The sequence below is a fragment of the Pseudophryne corroboree genome, chromosome 11, assembly GCF_028390025.1.
Source record: "Pseudophryne corroboree isolate aPseCor3 chromosome 11, aPseCor3.hap2, whole genome shotgun sequence".
Taxonomy (NCBI): domain Eukaryota; kingdom Metazoa; phylum Chordata; class Amphibia; order Anura; family Myobatrachidae; genus Pseudophryne; species Pseudophryne corroboree.
Genome location: NC_086454.1, coordinates 25,052,004 through 25,078,913, shown reverse-complemented (window position 1 = coordinate 25,078,913; position 26,910 = coordinate 25,052,004). Strand labels below are relative to the sequence as shown.

The window sequence follows — 26,910 nt, the reverse complement described above, 5'->3', positions numbered from 1 at the left end:
TGACTGGCTCCAAATTATTCTGCACCAGGACAACAACCCCAAACATACAGCCAATGTCATTATGAACTATCTTCAGCGTAAAGAAGAACAAGGAGTTCTGGAAGTGATATGGCCCCCACAGAGCCCTGTTCTCAACATCATTGAGAATGTCTGGGATTACATGAAGAGACAAGCCTACATCCACAGAGGATCTGTGGTTAGCTCTCCAAGATGTTTGGAACGGGTTGGGGATGGAATCCCGGCGGCCGGGTTCCCGGAGGTCAAAATACAGACACCGGGAACCCGGCCACCGGAATGACGGCAGCGGGGCGAGCGCTAGAAAGCCCCTTGCGGGCTCGCTGCGCTTGCCACAGGTTCTGTTCCCAGTCTATGAGTGTCGTGGACACCCACGTGTGGGAATAGCCCTGGCGCAGCTGTCGCCATTTTCGGCGGTTGGGATCCTGGCGTTGGTATTCTGACCGCTGGGATATTAACTACCTATATTAACTACATCCCGTTTGGAACAACCTCCATGCCAAGTTTTTTTTTTCAAAAACTGTGTGCAAGTGTACCTAGAAGAATTGATACTGCTTTTTAGGCAAAGGGCGGTCACACCAAATATGGATTTGATTTAGATTTCTCTTTTGTTCATTCACTTTGCATTTTGTTAACTGATAAAAAGAAACTAGTAACACTTTTTTTAATGCATTCTTCTTTGCAGCATATTTTCCACACCTGCCTAAAACTTTTGCACAGTACTGTATATATACTGAGTAATCCCAATCCTCTCTTTCTGTCTCAGGATATACAGTTCTGCGGAAGAGACGTATAGCCACTGCAGCTCCCAGCATCAGTTTAACATCAACAAGGTCATCACAGATCACGGTACGCTGTGTTAGGTTTTGTGTCTGGTTAAAAGGGGGTTTCTGTAATTTGGCACACATCGGCTATGTGTAATAGAGTTCCGGAGGTGTGGGAATTTTGTGTGAGTCTGTCCATTTTTTTTAAAGAAGCAATCATTTTCAAATGATTGCTGGTTTATACAAATGGACAGACTCTCACAAAAGTCCCGCACATCCGGAACTCGGAGGTGTTACATTTAGCCGCATGTCTTAAATACTCTAAAATTAATTCACCATTTTCCTCTGTAGTTTTGCTGTCCCTGCCTCTGCCCTCCTCGTTACACCTGTAGCAGTGCTCCTCCCAGTGCTTATGTATAGAAACAGTCAGATATTATATATTTTTGTTTTGTTAATGTGTACAACTGTCTTGATAACAGTTTGTTCTGCATAAAGACCCCATGTGTGTATCTAAATGGCCATGCAAACTGACTCTGCATGGCCGGTAAATACTAGGGGGGATATCCAATTAGCCCCGGTAATTTACCAGGGCTAATTGTCCCGCCGGGGGCTCTCTAATCGTGCCGCGGCTTATCGGGGATTTTGTTTCACCTGCTTCCGGCAGGCGAAGCAGAATCCCCGGAAACAGCCCCGTTGAAGTCTGAAAACGGGGCTGTTTCACACGAAAACACACAGGTTTCACTGAACCTGTGTGTTATCGGGAGAAAGGTTTTTTTTTTTTTTTTTTACAGGCGATCAATCTGGATAGCCTGTAAAAAAAAATAATTGGTGAAACATCGGGAAAAAAAGTCAGAAAAACGTCAGAAAATTGCTTTTTTTTGGACCCGATGTTTTACCGGGGATAATTGGATATCCCCCTATATATACTATACCACAGGTTCTCAAACTCTGTCCTCGGGACCCCACACGGCGCATGTTTTCCAGGTCTCCTCACAGAATCACAAGTGAAATAATTAGCTCCACCTGGGGACCTTTTACAATGTGTCATTGAGTAATTAATACACCTGTGCACCTGCTGGGTTACCTGCAAAACATGCACTGTGTGGGGTCCTGAGGACCGAGTTTGAGAACCTATGTACTATACTATAGGTGTAATACCCCTTTCTCTAACGTCCTAAGTGGATGCTGGGGACTCCGTAAGGACCAGGGGGATAGCGGCTCCGCAGGAGACTGGGCACAAAAGTAAAGCTTTAGAACTACCTGGTGTGCACTGGCTCCTCCCCCTATGACCCTCCTCCAAGCCTCAGTTAGATTTTTGTGCCCGAACGAGAAGGGTGCACACTAGGTGGCTCTCCTGAGCTGCTTAGTGAAAAGTTTAGTTTTAGGTTTTTTATTTTCAGTGAGACCTGCTGGCAACAGGCTCACTGCATCGAGGGACTAAGGGGAGAAGAAGCGAACTCACCTGCGTGCAGAGTGGATTGGGCTTCTTAGGCTACTGGACATTAGCTCCAGAGGGACGATCACAGGCCCAGCCATGGATGGGTTCCAGAGCCGCGCCGCCGGCCCCCTTACAGAGCCAGAAGGCAGAAGAGGTCCGGAAAATCGGCGGCAGAAGACGTCCTGTCTTCAACAAGGTAGCGCACAGCACTGCAGCTGTGCGCCATTGCTCTCAGCACACTTCACACTCCGGTCACTGAGGGTGCAGGGCGCTGGGGGGGGGGCGCCCTGAGACGCAATAAAACACCTTGGATGGCAAAAAATGCATCACATATAGCTCCTGGGCTATATGGATGAATTTAACCCCTGCCAGAATACATAGAAAAACGGGAGATAGGCTCCGCCCCCTTATCGGCGGCCTTATCTCCTCAGCACACTGGCGCCATTTTCCCTCACAGCTCCGTTGGAGGGAAGCTCCCTGGCTCTCCCCTGCAGTCACTACACTACAGAAAGGGTTAAAAAAGAGAGGGGGGGCACTAATTACGCGCAGTATTAAAGATACAGCAGCTATAAGGGGAAAAACACTTATATAAGGTTATCCCTGTATATATATATAGCGCTCTGGTGTGTGCTGGCAAACTCTCCCTCTGTCTCCCCAAAGGGCTAGTGGGGTCCTGTCCTCTATCAGAGCATTCCCTGTGTGTGTGCTGGATGTCGGTACGTTTGTGTCGACATGTATGAGGAGAAAAATGATGTGGAGACGGAGCAGATTGCCTGTAATAGTGATGTCACCCCCTAGGGGGTCGACACCTGAGTGGATGAACTGTTGGAAGGAATTACGTAACAGTGTCAGCTCTGTATAAAAGACAGTGGTTGACATGAGACAGCCGGCTACTCAGCTTGTGCCTGTCCAGACGTCTCATAGGCCGTCAGGGGCTCTAAAGCGGCCGTTATCTCAGATGGCAGATATAGACGCCGACACGGATACTGACTCCAGTGTCGACGGTGAAGAGACAAATGTGACTTCCAGTAGGGCCACACGTTACATGATTGAGGCAATGAAAAATGTTTTACACATTTCTGATAATACGAGTACCACCAAAAAGGGGTATTATGTTCGGTGAGGAAAAACTACCTGTAGTTTTCCTGAATCTGAGAAATTAAATGAGGTGTGTGATGATGCGTGGTTTTCCCCCGATAACAACTGATAATTTCTAAAATGTTATTGGCATTATATCCTTTCCCGCCAGAGGTTAGGGTGCGTTGGGAAACACCCCATAGGGTGGATAAAGCGCTCACACGCTTGTAAGAACAAGGGCTCTACCCTCTCCTGAGATGGCCGCCCTTAAGGATCCTGCTGATAGAAAGCAGGAGGGCATCCTAAAAGGTATTTACACACATACTGGTGTTATACTGCGACCAGCAATCGCCTCAGCCTGGATGTGCAGTGCTGGGTTGGCGTGGTCGGATTCCCTGACTGAAAATATTGATACCCTAGATAGGGACAGTATATTATTGCCTATAGAGCATTTAAAAGATGCATTTCTATATATGCGTGATGCACAGCGGAATATTTGCCGACTGGCATCAAGTCTAAGTGCGTTGTCCATTTCTACCAGTAGAGGGTTATGGACACGACAGTGGTCAGGTGATGCGGATTCCAAACGGCATTTGGAAGTATTGCCTTATTAAGGGGAGGAGTTATTTGGGGTCGGTCTTTCAGACCTGGTGGCCACGGCAACAGCTGGGAAATCCACGTTTGTACCCCAGGTTGCCTCTCAACATGAGAAGACGCCGTATTATCAGGCGCAGTCTTTTCGTGGGCAAGCGGGCAAAAGGTTCCTCATTTCTGCCCCGTGACAGAGGGAGAGGAAAAAGGCTGCAGAAATCAGCCAGTTCCCAGGAACAGAAACCCTCTCCCGCCTCTGCCAAGCCCTCAGTATGACGCTGGGGCTTTACAAGCAGAATCAGGCACGGTGGGGGCCCGTCTCAATGATTTTCAGCGCGCAGTGGGCTCACTCGCAAGTAGACCCCTGGATCATTCAGGTGATATCTCAGGGGTACAAATTGGAATTCGAGACGTCTCCCCCTCGCCGTTTCCTAAAGTTGGCTTTACCGATGTCTCCTTCTGACAGGGAGACAGTTTTGGAAGCCATTCACAAGCTGTATTCCCAGCAGGTGATAATCAAGGTACCCCTCCTGCAACAGGGAACGGGGTATTATTCCACACTGTTGTGGTACCGAAGCCGGACGGCTCGGTGAGACCGATTCTAAATCTAAAATCTTTGAACACTTACATACAGAGGTTCAAATTCAAGATTGAGTCACTCAGAGCAGTGATTGCGAACCTGGAAGAAGAGGACTACATGATGTCTCGGGACCTCAAGGATGCTTACCTTCATGTCCAAATTTACCCTTCTCACCAAGGGTACCTCAGGTTTATGGTACAGAACTGTCACTATCAGTTTCAGACGCTGCCGTATGGATGGTCCACGGCACCCCGGGTCTTTACCAAGGTAATGGCCGAAATGATGATACTCCTTCGAAGGAAGGGAATTTTAGTTATCCCTTACTTGGACGATTCCCTGATAAGGGTAAGATCCAAGGAACAGTTGGAGGTCGGTGTAGCACTATCTCAGGTAGTGTTGCGGCAGCACGATTGGATTCTCAATATTCCAAAATCGCAGCTGATTCCGACGACTCGTCTTCTGTTCTTAGGGATGATCCTGGACACAGTTCAGAAAAAGGTGTTTCTCCCGGAGGAGAAAGTCAGGGAGTTATCCGAGCTAGTCGGGAACCTCCTATAACCGAGCCAAGTCTCAGTACATCAATGAGATGGTTCTGGGAAAAATGGTGGCTTCCTATGAAGCAATCCCATGCGGCAGATTCCACGCAAGAACTTTCCAGTGGGACCTGCTGGACAAATGGTCGGTCGCATCTTCAGATGCATCAGCGGATAACCCTGTCACCAAGCCCAAGGGTGTCTCTCCTGTGGTGGTTGCAGAGTGCTCATCTTCTAGAGGGCCGCACATTCAGGGCTGGGTCCTGGTGACCACGGATGCCAGCCTGCGAGGCTGGGGAGCAGTCACACAGGGAAGGAATTTCCAGAGCTTATGGTCAAGCCTTGAGACATCACTTCACATAAATATCCTGAAGCTAAGGGCCATTTACAATGCTCTAAGCTCAACAAGACCTCTGCTTCAAGGTCACCCAGAGTTGATCCATTCGGACAACATCACGGCAGTCACCCACGTAAACAGACAGGGTGACACAAGAAGCAGAAGGGCAATGGCAGAAGCTGCAAGGATTCTTCGCTGGGCGGAAAATCATGTGATAGCACTGTCAGCAGTATTCATTCCGGGAGTGGACAACTGGGAAGCAGACTTCCTCAGCAGACACGACCTCCACCCGGGAGAGTGGGGACTTCACCCAGAAGTCTTCCACATGTTTATAAAACTCGACAAGTATTGCGCCAGGTCAAGGGACCCTCAGGCAATAGCTGTAGACGCTCTGGTAACACAGTGGGTGTACCAGTCAGTGTATGTGTTCCCTCCTCTGCCTCTCATAACCAAGGTACTGAGAATTATAAGATGGAGAGGAGTAAGCACTATATTCGTGGCTCCGGATTGGCCAAGAAGGACTTGGTAACCGGAACTTCAAGAGATGCTCACGGAGGATCCGTGGCCTCTACCTCTAAGAAGGGACCTGCTCCAGCAAGGACCCTGTCTGTTCCAAGACTTACCGCGGCTGCGTTTAACGGCAGGGCGGTTGAACGCCGGATCCTGAAGGAAAAAGGCATTCCGGATGAAGTCATCCCTATCCTGATCAAAGCCAGGAAAGATATAACCGCAAAACATTATCACCGCATTTGGCGAAAATATGTTGTGTTGTGCGAGGCCAGTAAGGCCCCGACGGAGGAATTTTCAACTAGGTCGATTCCTACATTTCCTGCAAACAGGAGTGTCTATGGGCCTGAAATGGGGGTCCATTAAAGTTCAAATTTCGGCCCTGTCAATTTTCTTCCAAAAAGAACTAGCTTCAGTCCCTGAAGTTCAGGCGTTTGTGAAAGGGGTACTGTATATACAGCCTCCTTTTGTGCCTCCAGTGGCACCTTGGGATCTAAATGTAGTTTTTGGGTTCCAAAAGTCACATTGGTTTGAACCACTTAAATATGTGGAGTTAAAATATCTCACATGGAAAGTGGTCATGCTGTTAGCCCTGGCCTGGGCCAGGTGCGTGTCAGAATTGGCGGCTTTATCCTGTAAAAGCCCTCATCTGATTTTCCATTCGGACAGGGCGGAATTGAGGACTTGTCCTCAGTTTCTCCCTAAGGTGGTTTTCAGCGTTTCACCTGAATCAACCTATTGTGGTGCCTGCGGCTACTAGGGACTTGGAGGACTCCAAGTTGCTAGACGTTGTCAGAGCCCTGGAAATATAGGTTTCCAGGACGGCTGGAGTCAGAAAATCTGACTCGTTGTTTATTCTGTATGCACCCAACAAGCTGGGTGCTCCTGCTTCTAAGCAGACTATTGCTCGTTGGATTTGTAGTACAATTCAGCTTGCACATTCTGTGGCAGGCCTGCCACAGCCAAAAATCTGTAAAAGCCCATTCCACAAGGAAGGTGGGCTCATCTTGGGCGGCTGCCCGAGGGGTCTCCGCTTTACAACTTTGCCGAGCAGCTACTTGGTCAGGAGCAAATACGTTTGTAAAATTCTACAAATTTGATACCCTGGCTGAGGAGGACCTGGAGTTCTCTCATTTGGTGCTGCAGAGTCATCCGCACTCTCCCGCCCGTTTGGGAGCTTTGGTATAATCCCCATGGTCCTTACGGAGTCCCCAGCATCCACTTAGGACGTTAGAGAAAATAAGAATTTACTTACCGATAATTCTATTTCTCGTAGTCCGTAGTGGATGCTGGGCGCCCATCCCAAGTGCGGATTGTCTGCATTACTTGTACATAGTTATTGTTACAAAAATCGGGTTATTGTTGTTGTGAGCCATCTTTTCAGAGGCTCCTTCTGTTATCATGCTGTTAACTGGGTTTAGATCACAAGTTATATGGTGTGATTGGTGTGGCTGGTATGAGTCTTACCCGGGATTCAAAATCCTTCCTTTATTGTGTACGCTCGTCCGGGCACAGTATCCTAACTGAGGCTTGGAGGAGGGTCATAGGGGGAGGAGCCAGTGCACACCAGGTAGTTCTAAAGCTTTACTTTTGTGCCCAGTCTCCTGCGGAGCCGCTATCCCCCTGGTCCTTACGGAGTCCCCAGCATCCACTACGGACTACGAGAAATAGAATTATCGGTAAGTAAATTCTTATTTTCAGATACAAGAGCCGGGAATTTGCCGGGTCTAAAAGACGGCAAATTCCCAGGTCTCAGACCCGACCCTGGTAAAAAGCAGGGTCGGGGACCCGGGACTTTGTTTCAGGTAAAATGCTTTAATACACACACACAGATCTCGGGTTGATGCGCCTTTACATGCAAAAACCTGGGATTTTTGTGCCCCGAGTCACTGGATTGCACTGGCAGCTGCAGTGTTTGCAGCAAGAAAAGTTATTTTCTGCCTATCTATAGCTCATTGTATACAAGTGACTAGAGCTAAACTAGAGCAATGTCTTAAGGCCTGTATACACTGGCCGATATATCGCGGGTCCGTCGGCAAGTGTGTACGGCCGATATGTCTGTGAACTCCGTCGTTCACAGACGTATCGCGTCGGCCCCGCAGCACAGCCGGCGGCCAATATATCTAACGATATATTGGTGCGTCGCTGTGTGTGTACGGTGGTCGGCCGACCGCCCGTACACATGCTGCGGCGGCCGGTGGTGATTGACAGCTGAACTGGGCTGGCATGTGTACACACCCGCCCAGTTCATGACGTCAGTCCCCGACGGATCGGGCAGTGTGTATGCTCAACACACTGCCCGATCCGTCCATAGATATATCTACCGATCAATTGATCGACAGATATATCTTTCCAGTGTGTACCCACCTTTAGATTGCTCCGTGTCCATATGGGTATGGGACTCAGTGTCGACAGTGTCTAGGTCGACACGACCATTAGGTTGACATGAACAAGATCGACATGGAAAAAAGGGTCGACATGAGTTTTTTAAAATGTTTTTTTGGTGTTGTTTTCTTTGTAAAGTGACGGGGAACCCCAATTAGTGCACCGCGTCCCCTCGCATGGCTCGCTTGGACAAGGTGCCTCGCTCGGCACATGTTACTGTTCCCAGTTGTAGTCCACGTGGATCGTATGAAAAAGTTCCACAAAATTAAAAAAAAATGTGAAAAACATGTCGACCTACTCAATGTCGACCAATAGATGTCACCCTAGTGTGTGTCAACCTGGACAGTGTCGACCTAGAGTCCCGATACCGTCCATATATACAGAACTCGTCGTGTTATCCTGCAATCAGCAGGATCTGACACTTTACCTCTGCCGGAAATATCACTTTATCTTTCTCAGTGGTAAGACTGTAGTGGCTGATATGTGGAATTCTCATTTTTTTTTTTTTTAATGCTTCTCTCTAATGTGAAAGTCTCATGTTTTCTCTTACGTCCTAGAGGATGCTGGGGTCCATATTAGTACCATGGGGTATAGATGGGTCCACCAGGAGCCATTGGCACTTTAACAGTTTAATAGTGTGGGCTGGCTCCTCCCTCTGTGCCCCTCCTACCAGACTCAGTTTAGAAAATGTGCCTGGAGGAGCCGGTCACAGTTAGGGGAGCTCTACAGAGTTCTCTTAGAAAAAATTTTTTTCTTTCTTTTCAGAGTTTATTTTACAGGGAGGCTGCTGGCGACAGCCTCCCTGCAGCGAGGGGGAAGCAGTGTCCGCCCTGCGGGGTCTTGAGCCACTGCTCCCGCTGACTGGACGTTGAGCTCCAGAGGGGTCTGATCGCGCCCAGCCGCAGGGGAACGCTCGCACCGGCAGCCAGCCGCCACCCCCTCAGGGAGCTGAAGTGTGGTGAGTGAGTCACTGTCCCACCTTGCAAGCGGGTGGACAGTGTGAAGAGGGCGGCTAGAGGGTAGGAGCGCGGTCTTAACCGCGCTCCTGGAAGGATCAGCGGTACTGCGGTGCGGCGCTGGGAGGGGCGCCCTGGGCAAGCTCCGGACCCTACACTGTCCACTACAAGCCTGTCGGGGTCTGCTGATCCAGGCCAGCACAAATCCTCCGGCCAGTATGATCTTTCAAAGAGCGGGAAGACAGCGCCATTGAGGGGGTGGAGCTTCTCAGAGCGGACCCAGCAGCATTCAGCGCCATTTTTCCTGCCTGCACTCACTACCAAGTGGATCCAGGTCCCTCCAGAGCAATCTCCAGCTATCTGTATGGTAACAAGGGGGTTGTAGAAGGGGGGGGGGGCTGTATACAGGCTGTGTCATCTATTAAGGGACACAGTCAGCGCTGGTTGGGGACTCACTATACCTCTAATAGCTCTGTGTGTGGGTTGTCTCCAATCTCTGTGTCTCTCTGCCATTCTTGGGGGGAAACTCTGTCTACATAATACCCTGTGTGTTTGTGGGGTGTTTGGTGTGTGTGACAACATGTCTAGGGACACTGTTTCATATGCTGCAGAGGAATTGTCTTCCCAGGAAAACTCCATTCCATGTAATCAGGATTGCATTGTTTTAGCACAGATCCCAGCTAGAGAGCCAGAATGGTTAGTCTCTCTGAGGGGGACTATTTCTCAGATTTCTGATAGGGTTGCTAGGACTGAGCATGCCACTCAGGTCCTCCAGTCCTTTATGGTTGTATGGTCTGATACTGCCTCCTAGGGGTCCCCTGCGGTACATTCTCACAAACGTGCACTTGCAATTATGCAGGATGACACGGACACAGACTCTGACGCTGCAGACGGTGACGGGGATGTGTTGCGGGGGACAGCATCACTTGCTAGGGGGGTGCAGTTGATGATTGGGGCTGTTAGGGATGTTTTACACATTTCGGACACGGCTCCGGAACAGGTGGAGGAGGCCTTCTTTACAGATAATAAGAAGCATCCCCTCACCTTCCCGGCATCCAAAGAATTGAATGCTATCTTTGAAAAGGCATGGGAAACTCCGGAAAAGAAATTCCAGATCCCTAAGAGAGTCTTGGTGGCTTTTCCCTTCCCAGGGGAAGATAGGAAGAGATGGGAGTCCCCACCGATAGTCGACGCCTCTGTCTCCAGGCTGTCCAAACAGGTGGTATTACCGGTCCCGGGATCTACCGCGTTAAAGGACCCGGCAGATCGCAAGGTGGAAGCTACGCTGAAATCCATTTACACGGCTTCAGGGGCTATATTGCGGCCTACTATAGCCTGTGCTTGGATTGCTAAAGCTATTGCCAGGTGGTCAATCACTCTGCAGGAGGAATCGACTACGCTGGACAAAGGTGACGTTGATTTATTTTTACGTAATATTCAGGGTTCTGCAGGCTTCCTGGTGGATTACATGAAAGACCTGGGTTCCATGGCTGCGGGGATCTCCTCCATGTCTGTCTTGGCTTGCAGGGGTCTCTGGCGGCGCAAATGGTCTGCGGACGCGGAATCCAGGAAGTGTGTGGAGGGCCTACCATACAAAGGTCAGGCTCTTTTTGAGGAGACACTGGATGCGTGGATTGCCACGGCAACCACGGGTAAGTCTCCTTTTCTCCCCTCAGCTGTACCGGATATGAAGAAGCCTTTTTCATCTACCACGTCACAGTCCTTTTCGGCCCGCGAGGCCTAGAAAGAATAAGCCTTCGAACACCTTCTTCAGAGGTGGTCGTGCCAAAGGAAAGAAACCTGCTCCCGCATGTTCCCAGACCCAGAAGCCCGCTTCTGATACCCCTAAGTCCTTCGCATGACGGTGGACAGCTAGGCCTGGAGGAAGGTCAGGTGGGGGCAAGACTCCAGCAGTTCAGCCACGTCTGGGTGTCGTCGGGTCTGGACCCCTGGGTCCTGGATATAGTGTCCAGAGGGTACAGACTCGAGTTTCAAGATCACCGTTTCTTCAAGTCAGGCTTGCCAGCCCTGCTGGCAGACAGGACAATTCTTCTGGAGGCCATCAGAAAATTGGTGGTGTCAGAGGTCATTGTTCCGGTCCCACTTCAGCAGTGGAACTAGGGTTATTATTCTAACCTTTTTGTGGTACCAAAACCGGATGGTTCGGTACGGCCTATTCTAAACTTAAAGTCTTTGAATCCTTATCTCAGGGAGTTCAAATTCAAGATGGAATCTCTGAGAGCTGTCATCTCAGGATTGGCGGAGGGGGAGTTCCTGGTATCTCTGGACATCAAGGATGCTTACCTCCACATTTCCATTTGGGTGCCGCATAAAGCATATCTCAGGTTTGCGCTGATGGACGATCACTATCAGTTCCAGGCGCTGCCGTTTGGCCTCTCCACAGCACCGAGGATCTTCTTCAAGGTGATGGCGGAGATGATGGTTCTCCTCCGCAAACAGGGGATGAACATAATTCCATATCTGGACGATCTCCTGATTAAAGCGTCGTTCAGGGGGAGGTTGTTGCGGTCCATCGCGCTCGCGACACGGCTGCTCAGGAAGCACGGTTGAATCCTGAACCTTCCAAAGTCTCATCTGGAGCCGACAAGGCGGCTGTCTTTCCTGGGAATGATCCTCGACTTGGAAGTGCAGAGGGTATTTCTCCCGGTGGAGAAAGCGTTGGTGATTCAAACAATGGTCTGAGATGTCCTAAAGCCTACCCGGGTATCGGTTCATCAATGCATATGCCTTCTGGGGAAGATGGTTGCCGCCTATGAAGCTCTGCAGTACGGCATGTTTCATGCTCGACCTTTTCAGCTGGACCTCTTGGACCAGTGGTCGGGCTCTCACCTACACATGCACAAGAAGATACGCCTGTCTCCGAAAGCCAGGATTTCACTCTGGTGGCTGCAACTTCCGCACCTTCTGGAAGGGCGAAGGTTCGGAATTCAAGACTGGATTCTTTTAACCACAGATGCAAGTCTAAGAGGTTGGGGAGCAGTCGCTCTGGGGGAAACCTTTCAGGGACGATGGTCGGAGCAAGAGTCACTTCTCCCAATAAACATCCTGGAACTCAGGGCCGTGTACAACGCCCTTCTGCAAGCAGCAAACCTTCTACAGGATCAGGCTATTCAGGTGCAGTCGGACAATGTGACCACAGTGGTCTACATAAACTGACAAGGCGGAACGAAGAGCAGGGCTGCCATGTCAGGGGTGTCAAAAATCCTCATCTGGGCAGAAAGGCATGCGGTGGCGATGTCGGGCGTGGACAACTGGGAAGCAGACTTCCTCAGCAGACACGATCTCCATCCAGGGGAGTGCTGCCTCCATCCGGAGGTGTTCGAGGAGGTAACCGGTTGGTGGGGGGGTTCCTCACATAGACATGATGGCCTCACGTCTCAACAAGAAACTTTGGTGATACTGTTCCAGGTCCAGAGACCCACAAGCAGTGTGGGTGGATGCCCTGGTAACTCCGTGGGTGTTCCAGTCAGTGTATGTGTTTCCTCCACTTCCACTCATTCCAAGAATCCTAAAGCTCATAAAGAGAACAAGGGTACGGGGCAATTCTCATTGCTCCGGACTGGCCAAGGCGAGCTTGGTACGCGGCTCTTCTGAATCTACTGCTGGAAGAACCGTGACCTCTTCCTCTTTGCAAGCACCTTCTGCAACAGGGGCCGTTCTCTTATCAGGACTTACCACGGCTACGTTTGACGGCATGGCGGTTAAACGTCAGATCTTAACCCATAAGGGTATTCCGAGCAAGGTTATTCCTACCTTGATACAGGCTAGGAAAGGGGTAACGTCTAAACATTACCATCGCATTTGGAAAAAATATGTGTATTGGTGTGATTCCAAGAAATTTCCTACGGTGGAGTTTCAACTTAGACGGTTTCTCCTCTTCCTGCAAGCAGGTGTGGATGTGGGTCTGCGTTTGGGATCCATAAAGGTTCAGATTTCGGCCTTATCTATTTTTTTCCAGAAACAATTGGCTGCCCTCCCTGAGGTTCAGACCTTTTTGAAAGGGGTTCTGCACATCCAGCCTCCCTATGTGGCGCCGACGGCACCCTGGGATCTTAACGTGGTGTTGCAGTTCCTGCAATCTGATTGGTTTGAGCCACTACAGGAGGTTGAGGTCAAGTTTCTCACGTGGAAGGTTGTCACTTTGTTGGCCTTAGCTTCTGCTCGACGTGTGTCGGAGTTGGGGGCTTTATCCTGTAAAAGCCCCTATTTAATCTGCCATGAAGATAGAGCTGAACTGAGGACGCATCAGCAGTTTCTTCCAAAGGTTGTGTCGGCTTTTCATATCAACCAACCTATTGTGGTGCCAGTGGCAACTGACTCCTCAATTACATCAAAGTCCTTGAACGTGGTGAGGGATTTGAAGATCTATGTGAAGAGGACTGCTCGTCACAGAAAATCGGACTCCTTGTTTGTCCTGTATGATCCCAAGAAAATTGGGTGTCCTGCTTTCTCGCTGGATTAGGTTCACTATCCAGCATGCATATTCTATGGCAGGATTGCCATGTCCATAATCTGTTAAGGCCCACTCTACTCGTAAGGTGGGTTCTTCCTGGGCGGATACCCGGGGTGTCTCGGCTTTACAACTTTGCAGAGCGGCTACTTGGTCAGGGTCGAACACGTTTGCTGAGTTCTACAAGTTCGATACTTTGGCCTCTGAGGACCTAAAGTTTGGTCAGTCAGTTCTGCAGGTGCCTCTGCGGTCTCCCTCCCGTTCTGGGATCTTTGGTTTCGTCCCCATCAGTGATCGCGCTGATCCAAAAAAAAAGTGGGTCCCAGGGACCCCTCACTTTCAGAAATTGGGGTCCTACCGTTCTTTTTCTGGGTCCCATCGGAATGAAGTTTCTTATTAATCTTAATTTTGTTTGGACACTACAAAAGTGTTGCAAGGTGGGGGGATGGGGTGACTATGCTGCTGGGCTGTGTAGCATGCAGGACACCCTGTACCAGAGCTGTAACTAGACATTTTGGTGCCCTAGGCATAAAGTGAATTGATGTTCCACCTGCCAGATTGTAAAGCATAGGCAGTGCGCGCTGAAGGCGCGCTGCAAAATTTAAGGGGCGTGGCTTCATGGGGAAGGGGCGTGACCACATAATAGTGCCAATTCACATTACACCACACAGTAGTGCCGCTTATACACATTGCACCAGGTAGAACCGCCTATGCACACTGCGCCAGGTAGAGCACGTTATACATATTGCACCAGGTAGAGCACGTTATACATATTGCACCAGGTAGAGCACGTTATACATATTGCACCAGGTAGAGCACGTTATATACATTGCACCAGGTAGAGCACGTTCTACACATTGCGCCGGCCAGAGCACGTTCTACACATTGCGCCGGGCAGAGCACGTTCTACACATTGCGCCGGGCAGAGCACGTTCTACACATTGCGCCGGGCAGAGCACGTTCTACACATTGCGCCGGGCAGAGCACGTTCTACACATTGCGCCGGGCAGAGCACGTTCTACACATTGCGCCGGGCAGAGCACGTTCTACACATTGCGACGGGCAGAGCACGTTCTACACATTGCGACGGGCAGAGCACGTTCTACACATTGCGCCACATTGCGCCGGGTAGAGCACGTTCTACACATTGCGCCGGGTAGAGCACGTTACACACATTGCGCCGGGTAGAGCACGTTCTACACATTGCACCGGGTAGAGCACGTTACACACACTGCACCAGGTGACCACTTGGGCACATTGTAGCCACCATCTCGGACCCCCAGTTGTCGTCCCCAGACACAGTGAATACGGGTGTCAGTGGAGGGGGTGTCAGATGAGTGTGTGTATAATGGGCACTGTGAACACGTTGTGGGGAGTGCGTATGATTGGCACTGTGTGAGTGTGTATAATGGGCAATGTGTGGGTATTGGGGGTGTGTATGATGGGCACTGTGTGGTTGGTGGGGTGCATGTGATGGCACTGTGTTGCTATGGAGGGTGTGGGTATATGGGGGTGGGGTAACTATGCTGGCCAATGTGTGCATTTGTGTTGGTGTATGCTGGGCACTGCCCTCACCCCCAGTGTTTGAATCGTTAGCTGTTGCCATCCCAATTTCCCATATGTTTATTACGAACATGAATCCTCCATGCCTGGGGGTGCTTGAAATTCTTCTCTTTAGCTCCTTACTGCTGTGGGCGGGATGTAGTAACCTCTTCTGCAGCATTAACTGGCTTTCTCTGCGGCCACCCGTCTCCTCCCCGTCCCAGCGCTGCTATTCGCTTCTACCCCTCACCGCCGTGGCCACTCAGGACTCAGCGTTGTAAGTGCCGCACCGAGCCTTGGAATCCACCGGCGCATACCCCCGCATCCTGAGTGGCCGCGGCGGTGAGGGGGGAGAAGTGAATAGCAGCGCTGGGACGGGGAGGAGACGGGTGGCTGCAGAGAAATCCTGTTAACGCTGCAGTTCGGGCCGCCTTCTGAGTACGGGTGCCGCAGCTGCATTCAGGAGTGAAAGGCACCAACAGCTCCTCCTCCCCGTCTACTAGTTCTCCCGGAAGCCCGGCTGTTTGAGGGGGAGACGTCGGTGTATACATGTGATTGGCCGCTGGACCTAAAAGGCACCACAGGATTGGCCGCTGGACCCAGAGACATTAATGAAGCCACAAGATTGGCAGCGGGACCCGGCGGAGAGATCAAAGGCGCTACAGGACTGCCTACAACGGAGCGCGTCCCCAGGGACGCACTCATTTTGTAAAAGCGAGTCCCCGATCCTCATTATGGGGTAAAATACGCGCTATAGCGCGTTTTTGCGATCACTGCCCATGGTACTAATGTGGACCCCAGCATCCTCTAGGACGTAAAAGAAAATAGGATTTTAATTACCTACCGGTAAATCCTTTTCTCGTAGTCCGTAGAAGATGATGGGCGCCCGCCCAGTGCTTTGTGATCCTGCAGTGGTTATCTGGTTCAGTTTAACTTTGTTCTTGGTTAAGTAATGTTTCAGCTTTTGCTGAGTTTCAAGCTCGTTAGCTTGATGTGCCTTGTATGTGGGAGATGGTATGAATCTCGCCACTATCTGTGTATAATCCTTCTCTCGAAGATGTCCGTCTCCTCGGGCACAGTTTCTAGACTGAGTCTGCTAGGAGGGGCATAGAGGGAGGAGCCATCCCACACTCTTAAAGTGCCAATGTCTCCTGGTGGACCCGTCTATACCCCATGGCGCTAATAAGGACCCCAGCATCCTCTACGGACTACGAGAAAAGGATTTACCTATTTTCATATGCACTAAAGGTTTAGCAGAATCGAATCCTAAACGTATTATTTACGGTTTGTCTTAGGTCTTGATTTCTACGGATACATTAAACTTGTTAACTTCATCAGGTCCACGGTAAGTACACATTATTGTCAGCGGCATTCCCAGAGTGACTGTACATTATACAATGTGTATAAACTCCGATAATGGTGTACAAAGGGTGATGCCATTTAGGACATGAAAGTAATGACTTACTACCTGTGTAACGGTTCTATGTATCCCACCCCACCCCCTTCCCGTGGGGGTTGGTATCGATATACCGGTGCCAATCATCCCGGCAGTCAGAATCCCAACTGTGGGATACCGGGTGCCGGAAGCGGGGCGAGCGAAAAAGAGCCCCTTGCGTGCTCGCTGCGCTCCCAACTCTGCGGGCATGGTGGCACATTAAATATTGAACTTTTAAGGGGAATATCCAATTAGCCCCGTTTTTTTACCAGGGTTAATTGTCCCGCCGGAGGCTATCTAATTAGCCCCGATAAGCCGCGGCACGCGCCGGCTTATCGGGGATTTTGTTTCACCTGCCTCCGGCAGGCGAGTCTGAATCCCCGGGAACAGCCACGTTTTTGTCCGAAAACGGGGCTGTTTCACCCGAGAACACACAGGTTTCACTGAACGGGTGGTCTTCAGGTTGCCGACTGTCGGGATCCTGGCGCACAGTATACCGGCGCCGGAATCCCGACAGCCGGCATACCGACAGTTTTTCTCCCTCGTGGGGGTCCATGACCCCCCTGGAGGGAGAATAAAATAGCGTGGCGCGCCACTGTGTCCGCAGCGTGGCGAGCGCAGCGAGCCCGCAAGGGGCTCATTTGCGCTCTCCACGCTGTCGGTATGCCGACGGTCGGGCTTCCGGCGCCGGTATGCTGGTCGCCGGGAGCTCAGCCGCTGGCATACCATACCACACCCTCACTGAACCTGTGTGTTTTCGGGAGAAAGGTGTTTTTTTTTTTTTTTTTTTACACGCGATTTAACAGGATAGCCTGTAAAAAAAAAATAAAAAGAATCGGTGAAACATCGGAAAAAAGTCAGATAAATAATTGGATGTCCCCCTAAGACAGTGTTTCCCAACTGCGGTCCTCAAGGCACACTAACAGTGCAGGTTTTAGTGATATCCAGGCTTGAGCACAGGTGACTTAATTAGTAGCTCAGTTATTTTGATTTAACTATCTGTGCTGAAGCCTGGATATCACTAAAACCTGCACTGTTGGTGTGCCTTGAGGACCGCGGTTGGGAATGCCTGCCCTAAGAGTTTTACCCTTTGTAAATAAGTCAGGAGAGCTTGTTGGCCAATACTGTATTTTCTCTTTGTTCCATTTTGTGAACATAGAAACATTTGGCGGCAGATATGAAGCGCTTGGGCCTCCTAGTCTTCCCCTATCGCATTAATCGCCTGTGATTTTATAATGTGCATGGGGTGAAGGTGACAGATTAAGCAGCATTCTAGTAGTGTGAAAGGAAAGATTGCATTGTCCACTATAAGCTTGGGGGTAAGTTAGAAAAGGTTATAATTCATTTCAGATTTCATTTTTATTCCGCGGGTGAGGTTTTGAATATGGGGATCACATGTCCTTGTTACGTCACATGACTATTTATTACTTGTTACTGTCTGTAACTTTATCCTTGTACCGCGCATTGTTTGCGGGATCGGTTCCCCACATTCACACAGATTTGCTTGTCACCTTTGACAGAACTGTACCGCAGACAGTCTCCGCAATGTAAGCAGCCCTAAACCGTGGGATAAAGAGGATTATTTCAAACCGGTGATCGCAGACGATTTGCTGCTTCAGTACGGTAAGCGACACAAATGTTTCTTCGTTCTGCAACTTTTCATCTGGTGCACCAGCCCTTAGAAAGCAGCTTACCAATGGAATAGAATTAGGTTGTGTAGATATTAAAATAGTTGCATCTGTTATTGTCACGTTTCTTGCTTGTTCTTATTAGATGTTGAAGACATGGAAACTGATGGCAATGGACCTCCTAACGCAAAGCCAAATGAGCCATCGCTGGAAGATCGGTGCAAGGATGCGGAAAGCCGAGCGCAGGCCGCAGAGGCAAAATTATCTAGCGCTGTGCAAGAACTGCACAGAATGAGGTACGTTGTTACCTCGGCTCTAATCTCATTTTATTTATTTCACTCTAACAGGGATGTAAACTGTAGAGCGTGTTTACCCTTGTGCCCGTAGTATTGTGGGCGTATCTGCCCTGAGATGGCCAATCGGGGCTGTTCTGGCAGGATAAACGAGCCGTACAGCCATAGAACCTACTTCCCATATGTGACTGATACCCCGCTCACACTGCACGGGTATTATCTGGTACAGTCCTTTCGGCCCCAGAAAGGTAAGCGGGTTAAAGGCGCGTCCTTTCTGCCCAGAGGCAGAGGTAGGGGGAAAAAGCTGCAGCATACAGCCAGTTCCCAGGAACAAAAGTCCTCCCCCGCTTCCTCTAAGTCCACCGCATGATGCTGGGGCTCCACAGGCGGAGCCAGGTACGGTGGGGGCCCGTCTCAAGAACTTCAGCGACCATTGGGCTCGCTCACGGGTGGATCCCTGGATTCTACAGGTAGTATCTCAGGAGTACAAGCTGGAATTCGAGACGTCTCCCCCTCGCCGTTTCCTCAAATCTGCCTTGCCGACGGCTCCCTCGGACAGGGAGGCAGTGCTGGAGGCAATTCACAAGCTGTATTCGCAGCAGGTGATAGTCAAGGTACCCCTCCTTCAACAGGGACGGGGTTACTATTCCACAATGTTTGTGGTACCGAAACCGGACGGTTCGGTGAGACCCATCTTAAATTTGAAATCCTTGAACACTTATATACGTAGGTTCAAGTTCAAAATGGAATCGCTCAGGGCGGTTATTGCAAGCCTGGACGAAGGGGATTTCATGGTATCACTGGACATCAAGGATGCTTACCTGCATGTCCCCATTTACCCCCCTCACCAGGAGTACCTCAGATTTGTGGTACAGGACTGTCATTACCAATTCCAGACGTTGCCGTTTGGTCTGTCCACGGCACCGAGGGTATTTACCAAGGTAATGGCAGAGATGATGATACTCCTTCGAAAAAAGGGAGTTATAATTATCCCGTACTTGGACGATCTCCTTATAAAGGCGAGGTCCAGGGAGCAGTTGTTGGTCGGAGTAGCACTATCTCAGGAAGTGCTACAACAGCACGGCTGGATCCTGAACATTCCGAAGTCGCAGCTGGTTCCTACAACGCGTCTACTGTTCCTGGGGATGGTTCTCGACACAGAACAGAAAAAAGTGTTTCTCCCGGAGGAGAAGGCCAAGGAGTTGTCATCTCTAGTCAGAGACATCCTAAAACCAAAACAGGTGTCTGTGCACCACTGCACGCGAGTCCTGGGAAAGATGGTGGCTTCTTACGAAGCAATTCCATTCGGAAGGTTCCATGCAAGGATCTTTCAGTGGGATCTGTTGGACGGGTGGTCTTCTGTATGCCGGCGGTCGGGCTCCCGGCGCTCAGTATACCGGTGCCGGGAGCCCGACAGCCGGCATACCGATACTTATTTTCCCTCGTGGGGGTCCACGACCCCCATAGAGGGAGAATAAAATAGTGTGGCGCGCGTAGCGCGCCACCGTGCCCACAAGGGGCTCATTTGCGCTCGCCACACTGTCTGTAAGCCGGCGGTCGGCCTCCCGGCGCCGGTATGCTGGTCGCCGGGAGCCCGACCGCCGGCCAGCCGTAGTGAACCCTGTTGGACAAGTGGTCCGGATCGCATCTTCAGATGCATCGGCTGATAACCCTGTCTCCGAGGGCCAGGGTGTCGCTGCTGTGGTGGCTGCAAAGTGCTCATCTTCTAGAGGGCCGCAGATTCGGCATACAGGACTGGGTCCTGGTGACCACGGATGCCAGCCTTCGAGGTTGGGGGGCAGTCACACAGGGAAGAAATTTCCAAGGACAATGGTCGAGTCAGGAGGCTTCCCTACACATAAATATTCTGGAACTAAGGGCCATTTACAATGCCCTAAGTCAGGCAAGACCCCTGCTTCAACACCGGCCGGTGCTGATCCAGTCAGACAACATCACGGCGGTCGCCCATGTAAACCGACAGGGCGGCACAAGAAGCAGGATGGCGATGGCAGAAGCCACAAGGATTCTCCGATGGGCGGAAAATCATGTGTTGGCACTGTCAGCAGTGTTCATTCCCGGAGTGAACAACTGGGAAGCAGACTTTCTCAGCAGACACGACCTCCACCCGGGAGAGTGGGGACTTCATCCAGAAGTCTTCCAAATGATTGTACAACATTGGGAAAGGCCACAGGTGGACATAATGGCGTCCCGCCTCAACAAAAAGCTAAAAAGATATTGCGCCAGGTCAAGGGACCCTCAGGCAATGGCTGTGGACGCTCTGGTAACACCGTGGGTGTACCAGTCGGTGTATGTGTTCCCTCCTCTGCCTCTCATACCCAAGGTACTGAGAATAATAAGAAGGAGAGGAGTAAGAACTATACTCATTGTTCCGGATTGGCCAAGAAGAGCTTGGTACCCAGAACTTCAAGAAATGATCTCAGAGGACCCATGGCCTCTGCCGCTCAGACAGGACCTGCTGCAGCAGGGGCCCTGTCTGTTCCTAGACGGCATGGCGGTTGAACGCCGGATCCTGAAGGAAAAGGGCATTCCGGAGGAAGTTATCCCTACGCTAATTAAAGCTAGGAAAGAAGTGACCGCAAACCATTATCACCGCATATGGCGGAAATATGTTGCGTGGTGTGAGGCCAGGAAGGCCCCAACGGAGGAATTTCAGCTAGGTCGATTTTTGCACTTCCTACAGTCAGGGGTGACTATGGGCCTAAAATTGGGTTCCATTAAGGTCCAGATTTCGGCTCTATCGATTTTCTTCCAAAAAGAACTGGCTTCACTACCTGAAGTTCAGACATTTGTTAAGGGAGTGCTGCATATTCAGCCCCCTTTTGTGCCCCCAGTGGCACCTTGGGATCTCAACGTGGTGTTGGATTTCCTAAAGTCGCATTGGTTTGAACCACTTAAAACCGTGGAACTAAAATATCTCACGTGGAAAGGCTGTTGGCCTTGGCTTCGGCCAGGCGTGTGTCAGAATTGGCGGCTTTGTCATGTAAAAGCCCTTATCTGATTTTCCATATGGATAGGGCGGAATTGAGGACTCGTCCCCAATTTCTCCCAAAGGTGGTTTCAGCGTTTCATTTGAACCAGCCTATTGTGGTGCCTGCGGCTCCTCGTGACTTGGAGGACTCCTAGTTGCTGGACGTAGTCCGGGCCCTAAAAATCTATGTTTCCAGGACAGCTGGAGTCAGAAAGACTGACTCTCTATTTATCCTGCATGCGCCCAACAAGTTGGGTGCACCTGCTTCAAAGCAGACTATTGCTCGCTGGATCTGTGGCACGATTCAACTTGCACATTCTGCGGCTGGACTGCCGCATCCTAAATCTGTAAAAGCCCATTCCACGAGGAAGGTGGGCTCTTCTTGGGCGGCTGCCCGAGGGGTCTCGGCTTTACAACTTTGCCGAGCAGCTACTTGGTCGGGGTCAAACACATTTGCTAAATTCTACAAGTTTGATACCCTGGCTGAGGAGGACCTAGAGTTCGCTCATTCGGTGCTGCAGAGTCATCCGCACTCTCCCGCCCGTTTGGGAGCTTTGGTATAATCCCCATGGTCCTTACGGAGTTCCCAGCATCCACTAGGACGTCAGAGAAAATAAGATTTTACTCACCGGTAAATCTATTTCTCGTAGTCCGTAGTGGATGCTGGGCGCCCGTCCCAAGTGCGGATTGTCTGCAATACTTGTATATAGTTATTGTTTAACTAAAGGGTTATTGTTGAGCCATCTGTTGAGAGGCTCAGTTACATTTCATACTGTTAACTGGGTATAGTATCATGAGTTATACGGTGTGATTGGTGTGGCTGGTATGAGTCTTACCCGGGATTCAAAATCCTTTCCTTATTGTGTCAGCTCTTCCGGGCACAGTATCCTAACTGAGGTCTGGAGGAGGGTCATAGAGGGAGGAGCCAGTGCACACCAGGTAGTCCTAAAGCTTTCTTTAGTTGTGCCCAGTCTCCTGCGGAGCCGCTATTCCCCATGGTCCTTACGGAGTTCCCAGCATCCACTACGGACTACGAGAAATAGATTTATCGGTGAGTAAAATCTTATTTTCAAGATCAAATCAATATTATATTGATCGGTTGTCGCGGGGCCCATAGGCTGGTGTCTACTGGCTTATTTGGTAATCCAGCACTGATAAGGGGAATATATATAGTAAATAAGGTTTTCTGTTATCTCTTTGCGCAGGCTACAAGTAAATTTGTGGAGCGGTGTTCGCCACCGCTGACTGCTCTCTGCCGTACTCATTCTAGACCATACCACGCCCCCAATAAAGTCACACCCCACACCAGGGATGTTACACATTTTACTTTTTAGACTAGGCCCCAATAAATAGTATTGTGAGAAAATGACCACACCTTTTATTAGATTGACTGGAGAGATAAAGGGATCATGGTGAAGAGAAGGCAAAGAATGGAACTGCACTGAATGGGAAAGAGAAGGCAAAGAATGGAACTGCACTGAATGGTGACCTCTAAGCTAATTTACTAGCACCATCATGTAAACTATGTCAAGTCCTATAGTAAGAAAATGTATACAGGTTGTGTATCCCGTATCCAAATATTCCGAAATACGGACTTTTTTGAGTGAGAGTGAGATAGTGAAACCTTTGTTTCTCTGACGTCCTAGTGGATGCTGGGGACTCCGAAAGGACCATGGGGAATAGCGGCTCCGCAGGAGACTGGGCACAAAAGTAAAAGCTTTAAGACTACCTGGTGTGCACTGGCTCCTCCCCCTATGACCCTCCTCCAAGCCTCAGTTAGATTTTTGTGCCCGAACGAGGAGGGTGCAGTCTAGGTGGCTCTCCTGAGCTGCTTAGAAAAAAAAAGTTTAGTTTTAGGTTTTTTATTTTCAGTGAGACCTGCTGGCAACAGGCTCACTGCACCGAGGGACTAAGGGGAGAAGAAGCGAACTCACCTGCGTGCAGAGTGGATTGGGCTTCTTAGGCTACTGGACATTAGCTCCAGAGGGACCGATCACAGGCCCAGCCATGGATGGGTCCCAGAGCCGCGCCGCCGGCCCCCTTACAGAGCCAGAAGAGCAGAAGAGGTCTGGAAAAATCGGCGGCAGAAGACATCCTGTCTTCAATAAGGTAGCGCACAGCACCGCAGCTGTGCGCCATTGCTCTCAGCACACTTCACACTCCGGTCACTGAGGGTGCAGGGCGCTGGGTGGGGGCGCCCTGAGACGCAATATAAACACCTTAGGGGGCAAAAAATGCATCGCATATAGCTCCTGGGCTATATGGATGCATTTAACTCATGCCTGTTTTTCCATAAAAAAGCGGGAGAACGGCCGCCGAGAAGGGGGCGGAGCCTATCTCCTCAGCACACTGGCGCCATTTTTCCTCACAGCTCCGTTGGAGGGAAGCTCCCTGACTCTCCCCTGCAGTCCTGCACTACAGAAACAGAGTAAAACAAAGAGAGGGGGGGCACTAATTTGGCAGATAAATCTATACAGCAGCTATATAAGGGAAAAACACTTACCGTATATACTCGAGTATAAGTCGACCCGAATATAAGCCGAGGCACCTAATTCTACCACAAAAACCTGGGAAAACTTATTGACTCGAGTATAAGCCTAGGGTGGGAAATGCAGCTCTAGCCGTAGACAGCCCTCAGTGCCAGATATGCCCTCATACTGCCAGATATGCCCCCACAGTGCCAGATATGCCCTCATACTGCCAGATATGCCCCTCATGCTGCCACATATGTCCCACAGTGCCAGATGTGCCAGATATGCCCTCATGCTGCCAGATATGCCCTCATGCTTCCAGATATGCCCCTCATGCTGCCAGATATGCCCCACAGTGCCAGATATGCCCTCATGCTGCAAGATATGCCCCTCATGCTGCCAGATATGCCCCTCATGCTGCCACATATGCCCCTCATGCTGCCACATATGCCCCTCATGCTGCCACATATGCCCCTCATGTTGCCACATATGCCCCTCATGCTGCCACATATGCCCCCTCCCCAAGTGCCAAATATGCTCCCCCAGTGCCTGTTACTTACCCCTCCGTCGATCCCGCGCTGTCTTCTGAAGGAGGGATACGGAGCGCACAGCGCGCGCCTCTCCTGTGTCCCTCCTGCATCTCCGGCGGCCGCGGCGGGTCTATTAAAGGAAGTGCCGGTTCGTGATCAGAGGTCACGAACGGGTACTTCCTTTAATAGACCCGCCACTGCCGCCGGAGATGCAGGAGGGACACAGGAGAGGCGCGCGCTGTGCGCTCCGTGTCCCTCCTTCACACTGCTCTGCCTGTCACACTGCACTGCCACTGACTCGAGTATAAGCCGAGGTGGCTTTTTCAGCACAAAAAAAAGTGCTGAAAAAGTCGGCTTATACTCGAGTATATACGGTATATAAGGTTATCCCTGTGTATGTATATATATATATATATATATATATATATATATATATATATAGCGCTCTGCTGTGTGCTGGCAAACTCTCCCTCTGTCTCCCCAAAGGGCTAGTGGGGTCCTGTCCTCTATCAGAGCATTCCCTGTGTGTGTGCTGTGTGTCGGTACGTTGTGTCGACATGTATGAGGAGGAAAATGGTATGGAGGCGGAGCAATTGCCTGTATTAGTGATGTCACCCCCTAGGGAGTCGACACCTGACTGGATGGTCTTATGGAAGGAATTACGTGATAGTGTCAGCACTTTACAAAAGACTGTTGACGACATGAGACAGCCGGCAAATCAGTTAATACCTGTACAGGCGTCTCAAACACCGTCAGGGGCTCTAAAGCGCCCGTTACCTCAGGTGGTCGACACAAACCCAGACACTGACTCCAGTGTCGACGGTGAGGAAACAAACGTATTTTCCAGTAGGGCCACACGTTACATGATCACGGCAATGAAGGAGGTTTTGAACATTTCTGATACTACAAGTACCACAAAAAAGGGTATTATGTGGGGTGTGAAAAAACTACCCGTAGTTTTTCCTGAATCAGATGAATTAAATGAGGTGTGTGATGAAGCGTGGGTTTCCCCCGATAAAAAACTGCTAATTTCTAAAAAATTATTGGCATTATACCCTTTCCCGCCAGAGGTTAGGGCGCGTTGGGAAACACCCCCTAGGGTAGATAAGGCGCTCACACGCTTATCAAAACAAATGGCGTTACCGTCTCCTGATACGGCCGCCCTCAAGGAACCAGCTGATAGGAAGCTGGAAAATATCCTAAAAAGTATATACACACAAACTGGTATTATACTGCGACCAGCAATCGCCTCAGCCTGGATGTGCAGTGCTGGGGTGGCTTGGTCGGATTCCCTGACTGAAAATATTGATACCCTGGACAGGGACAATATATTATTGACTATAGAGCATTTAAAGGATGCATTTCTATATATGAGAGATGCACAGAGGGATATTTGCACTCTGGCATCAAGAGTAAGTGCGCTGTCCATTTCTGCCAGAAGAGGGTTATGGACGCGACAGTGGTCAGGTGATGCGGATTCCAAACGGCATATGGAAGTATTGCCGTATAAAGGGGAGGAGTTATTTGGGGTCGGTCTATCGGACCTGGTGGCCACGGCAACGGCTGGGAAATCCACCTTTTTACCCCAGGTCACCTCTCAGCAGAAAAAGACACCGTCTTTTCAGGCTCAGTCCTTTCGTCCCCATAAGGGCAAGCGGGCAAAAGGCCACTCGTATCTGCCCCGGGGCAGAGGAAGGGGAAAAATACTGCAGCAGACAGCCTCTTCCCAGGAACAGAAGCCCTCCCCCGCTTCTGCCAAGTCCTCAGTATGACGCTGGGGCCTTACAAGCGGACTCAGGCACGGTGGGGGCCCGTCTCAAGAATTTCAGCGCGCAGTGGGCTCACTCGCAAGTGGACCCCTGGATCCTGCAGGTAGTATCTCAGGGGTACAAATTGGAATTCGAGACGTCTCCCCCTCGCCGGTTCCTGAAGTCTGCTTTACCAACGTCTCCCCCCGACAGGGAGGCGGTATTGGAAGCCATTCACAAGCTGTATTCCCAGCAGGTGATAATCAAGGTACCCCTCCTACAACAGGGAAAGGGGTATTATTCCACGCTGTTTGTGGTACCGAAGCCGGACGGCTCGGTGAGACCTATTTTAAATCTGAAATCCTTGAACACTTACATACAAAGGTTCAAATTCAAGATGGAATCACTCAGAGCAGTGATAGCGAACCTGGAAGAAGGGGACTATATGGTGTCTCTGGACATCAAGGATGCTTACCTCCATGTCCCAATTTACCCTTCTCACCAAGGGTACCTCAGGTTTGTGGTACAGAACTGTCACTATCAGTTTCAGACGCTGCCGTTTGGATTGTCCACGGCACCCCGGGTCTTTACCAAGATAATGGCGAAATGATGATTCTTCT

At 50.3% G+C, this 26,910-nt stretch overlaps 1 protein-coding gene across 1 annotated transcript in view; it reads left to right on the top strand.

Moving 5' to 3' along the window:
• PRMT3 (protein arginine methyltransferase 3) overlaps positions 1 to 26,910 on the top strand; it is a 251,556-nt gene that overhangs the window by 19,378 nt on the left and 205,268 nt on the right. The window contains exons 3-6 of the mRNA XM_063946376.1: positions 782 to 864; positions 16,492 to 16,541; positions 18,152 to 18,254; positions 18,405 to 18,555. Of these exons, the coding sequence (XP_063802446.1) occupies positions 782 to 864; positions 16,492 to 16,541; positions 18,152 to 18,254; positions 18,405 to 18,555 (387 nt within the window). The remainder of the gene's footprint in view (positions 1 to 781; positions 865 to 16,491; positions 16,542 to 18,151; positions 18,255 to 18,404; positions 18,556 to 26,910) is intronic.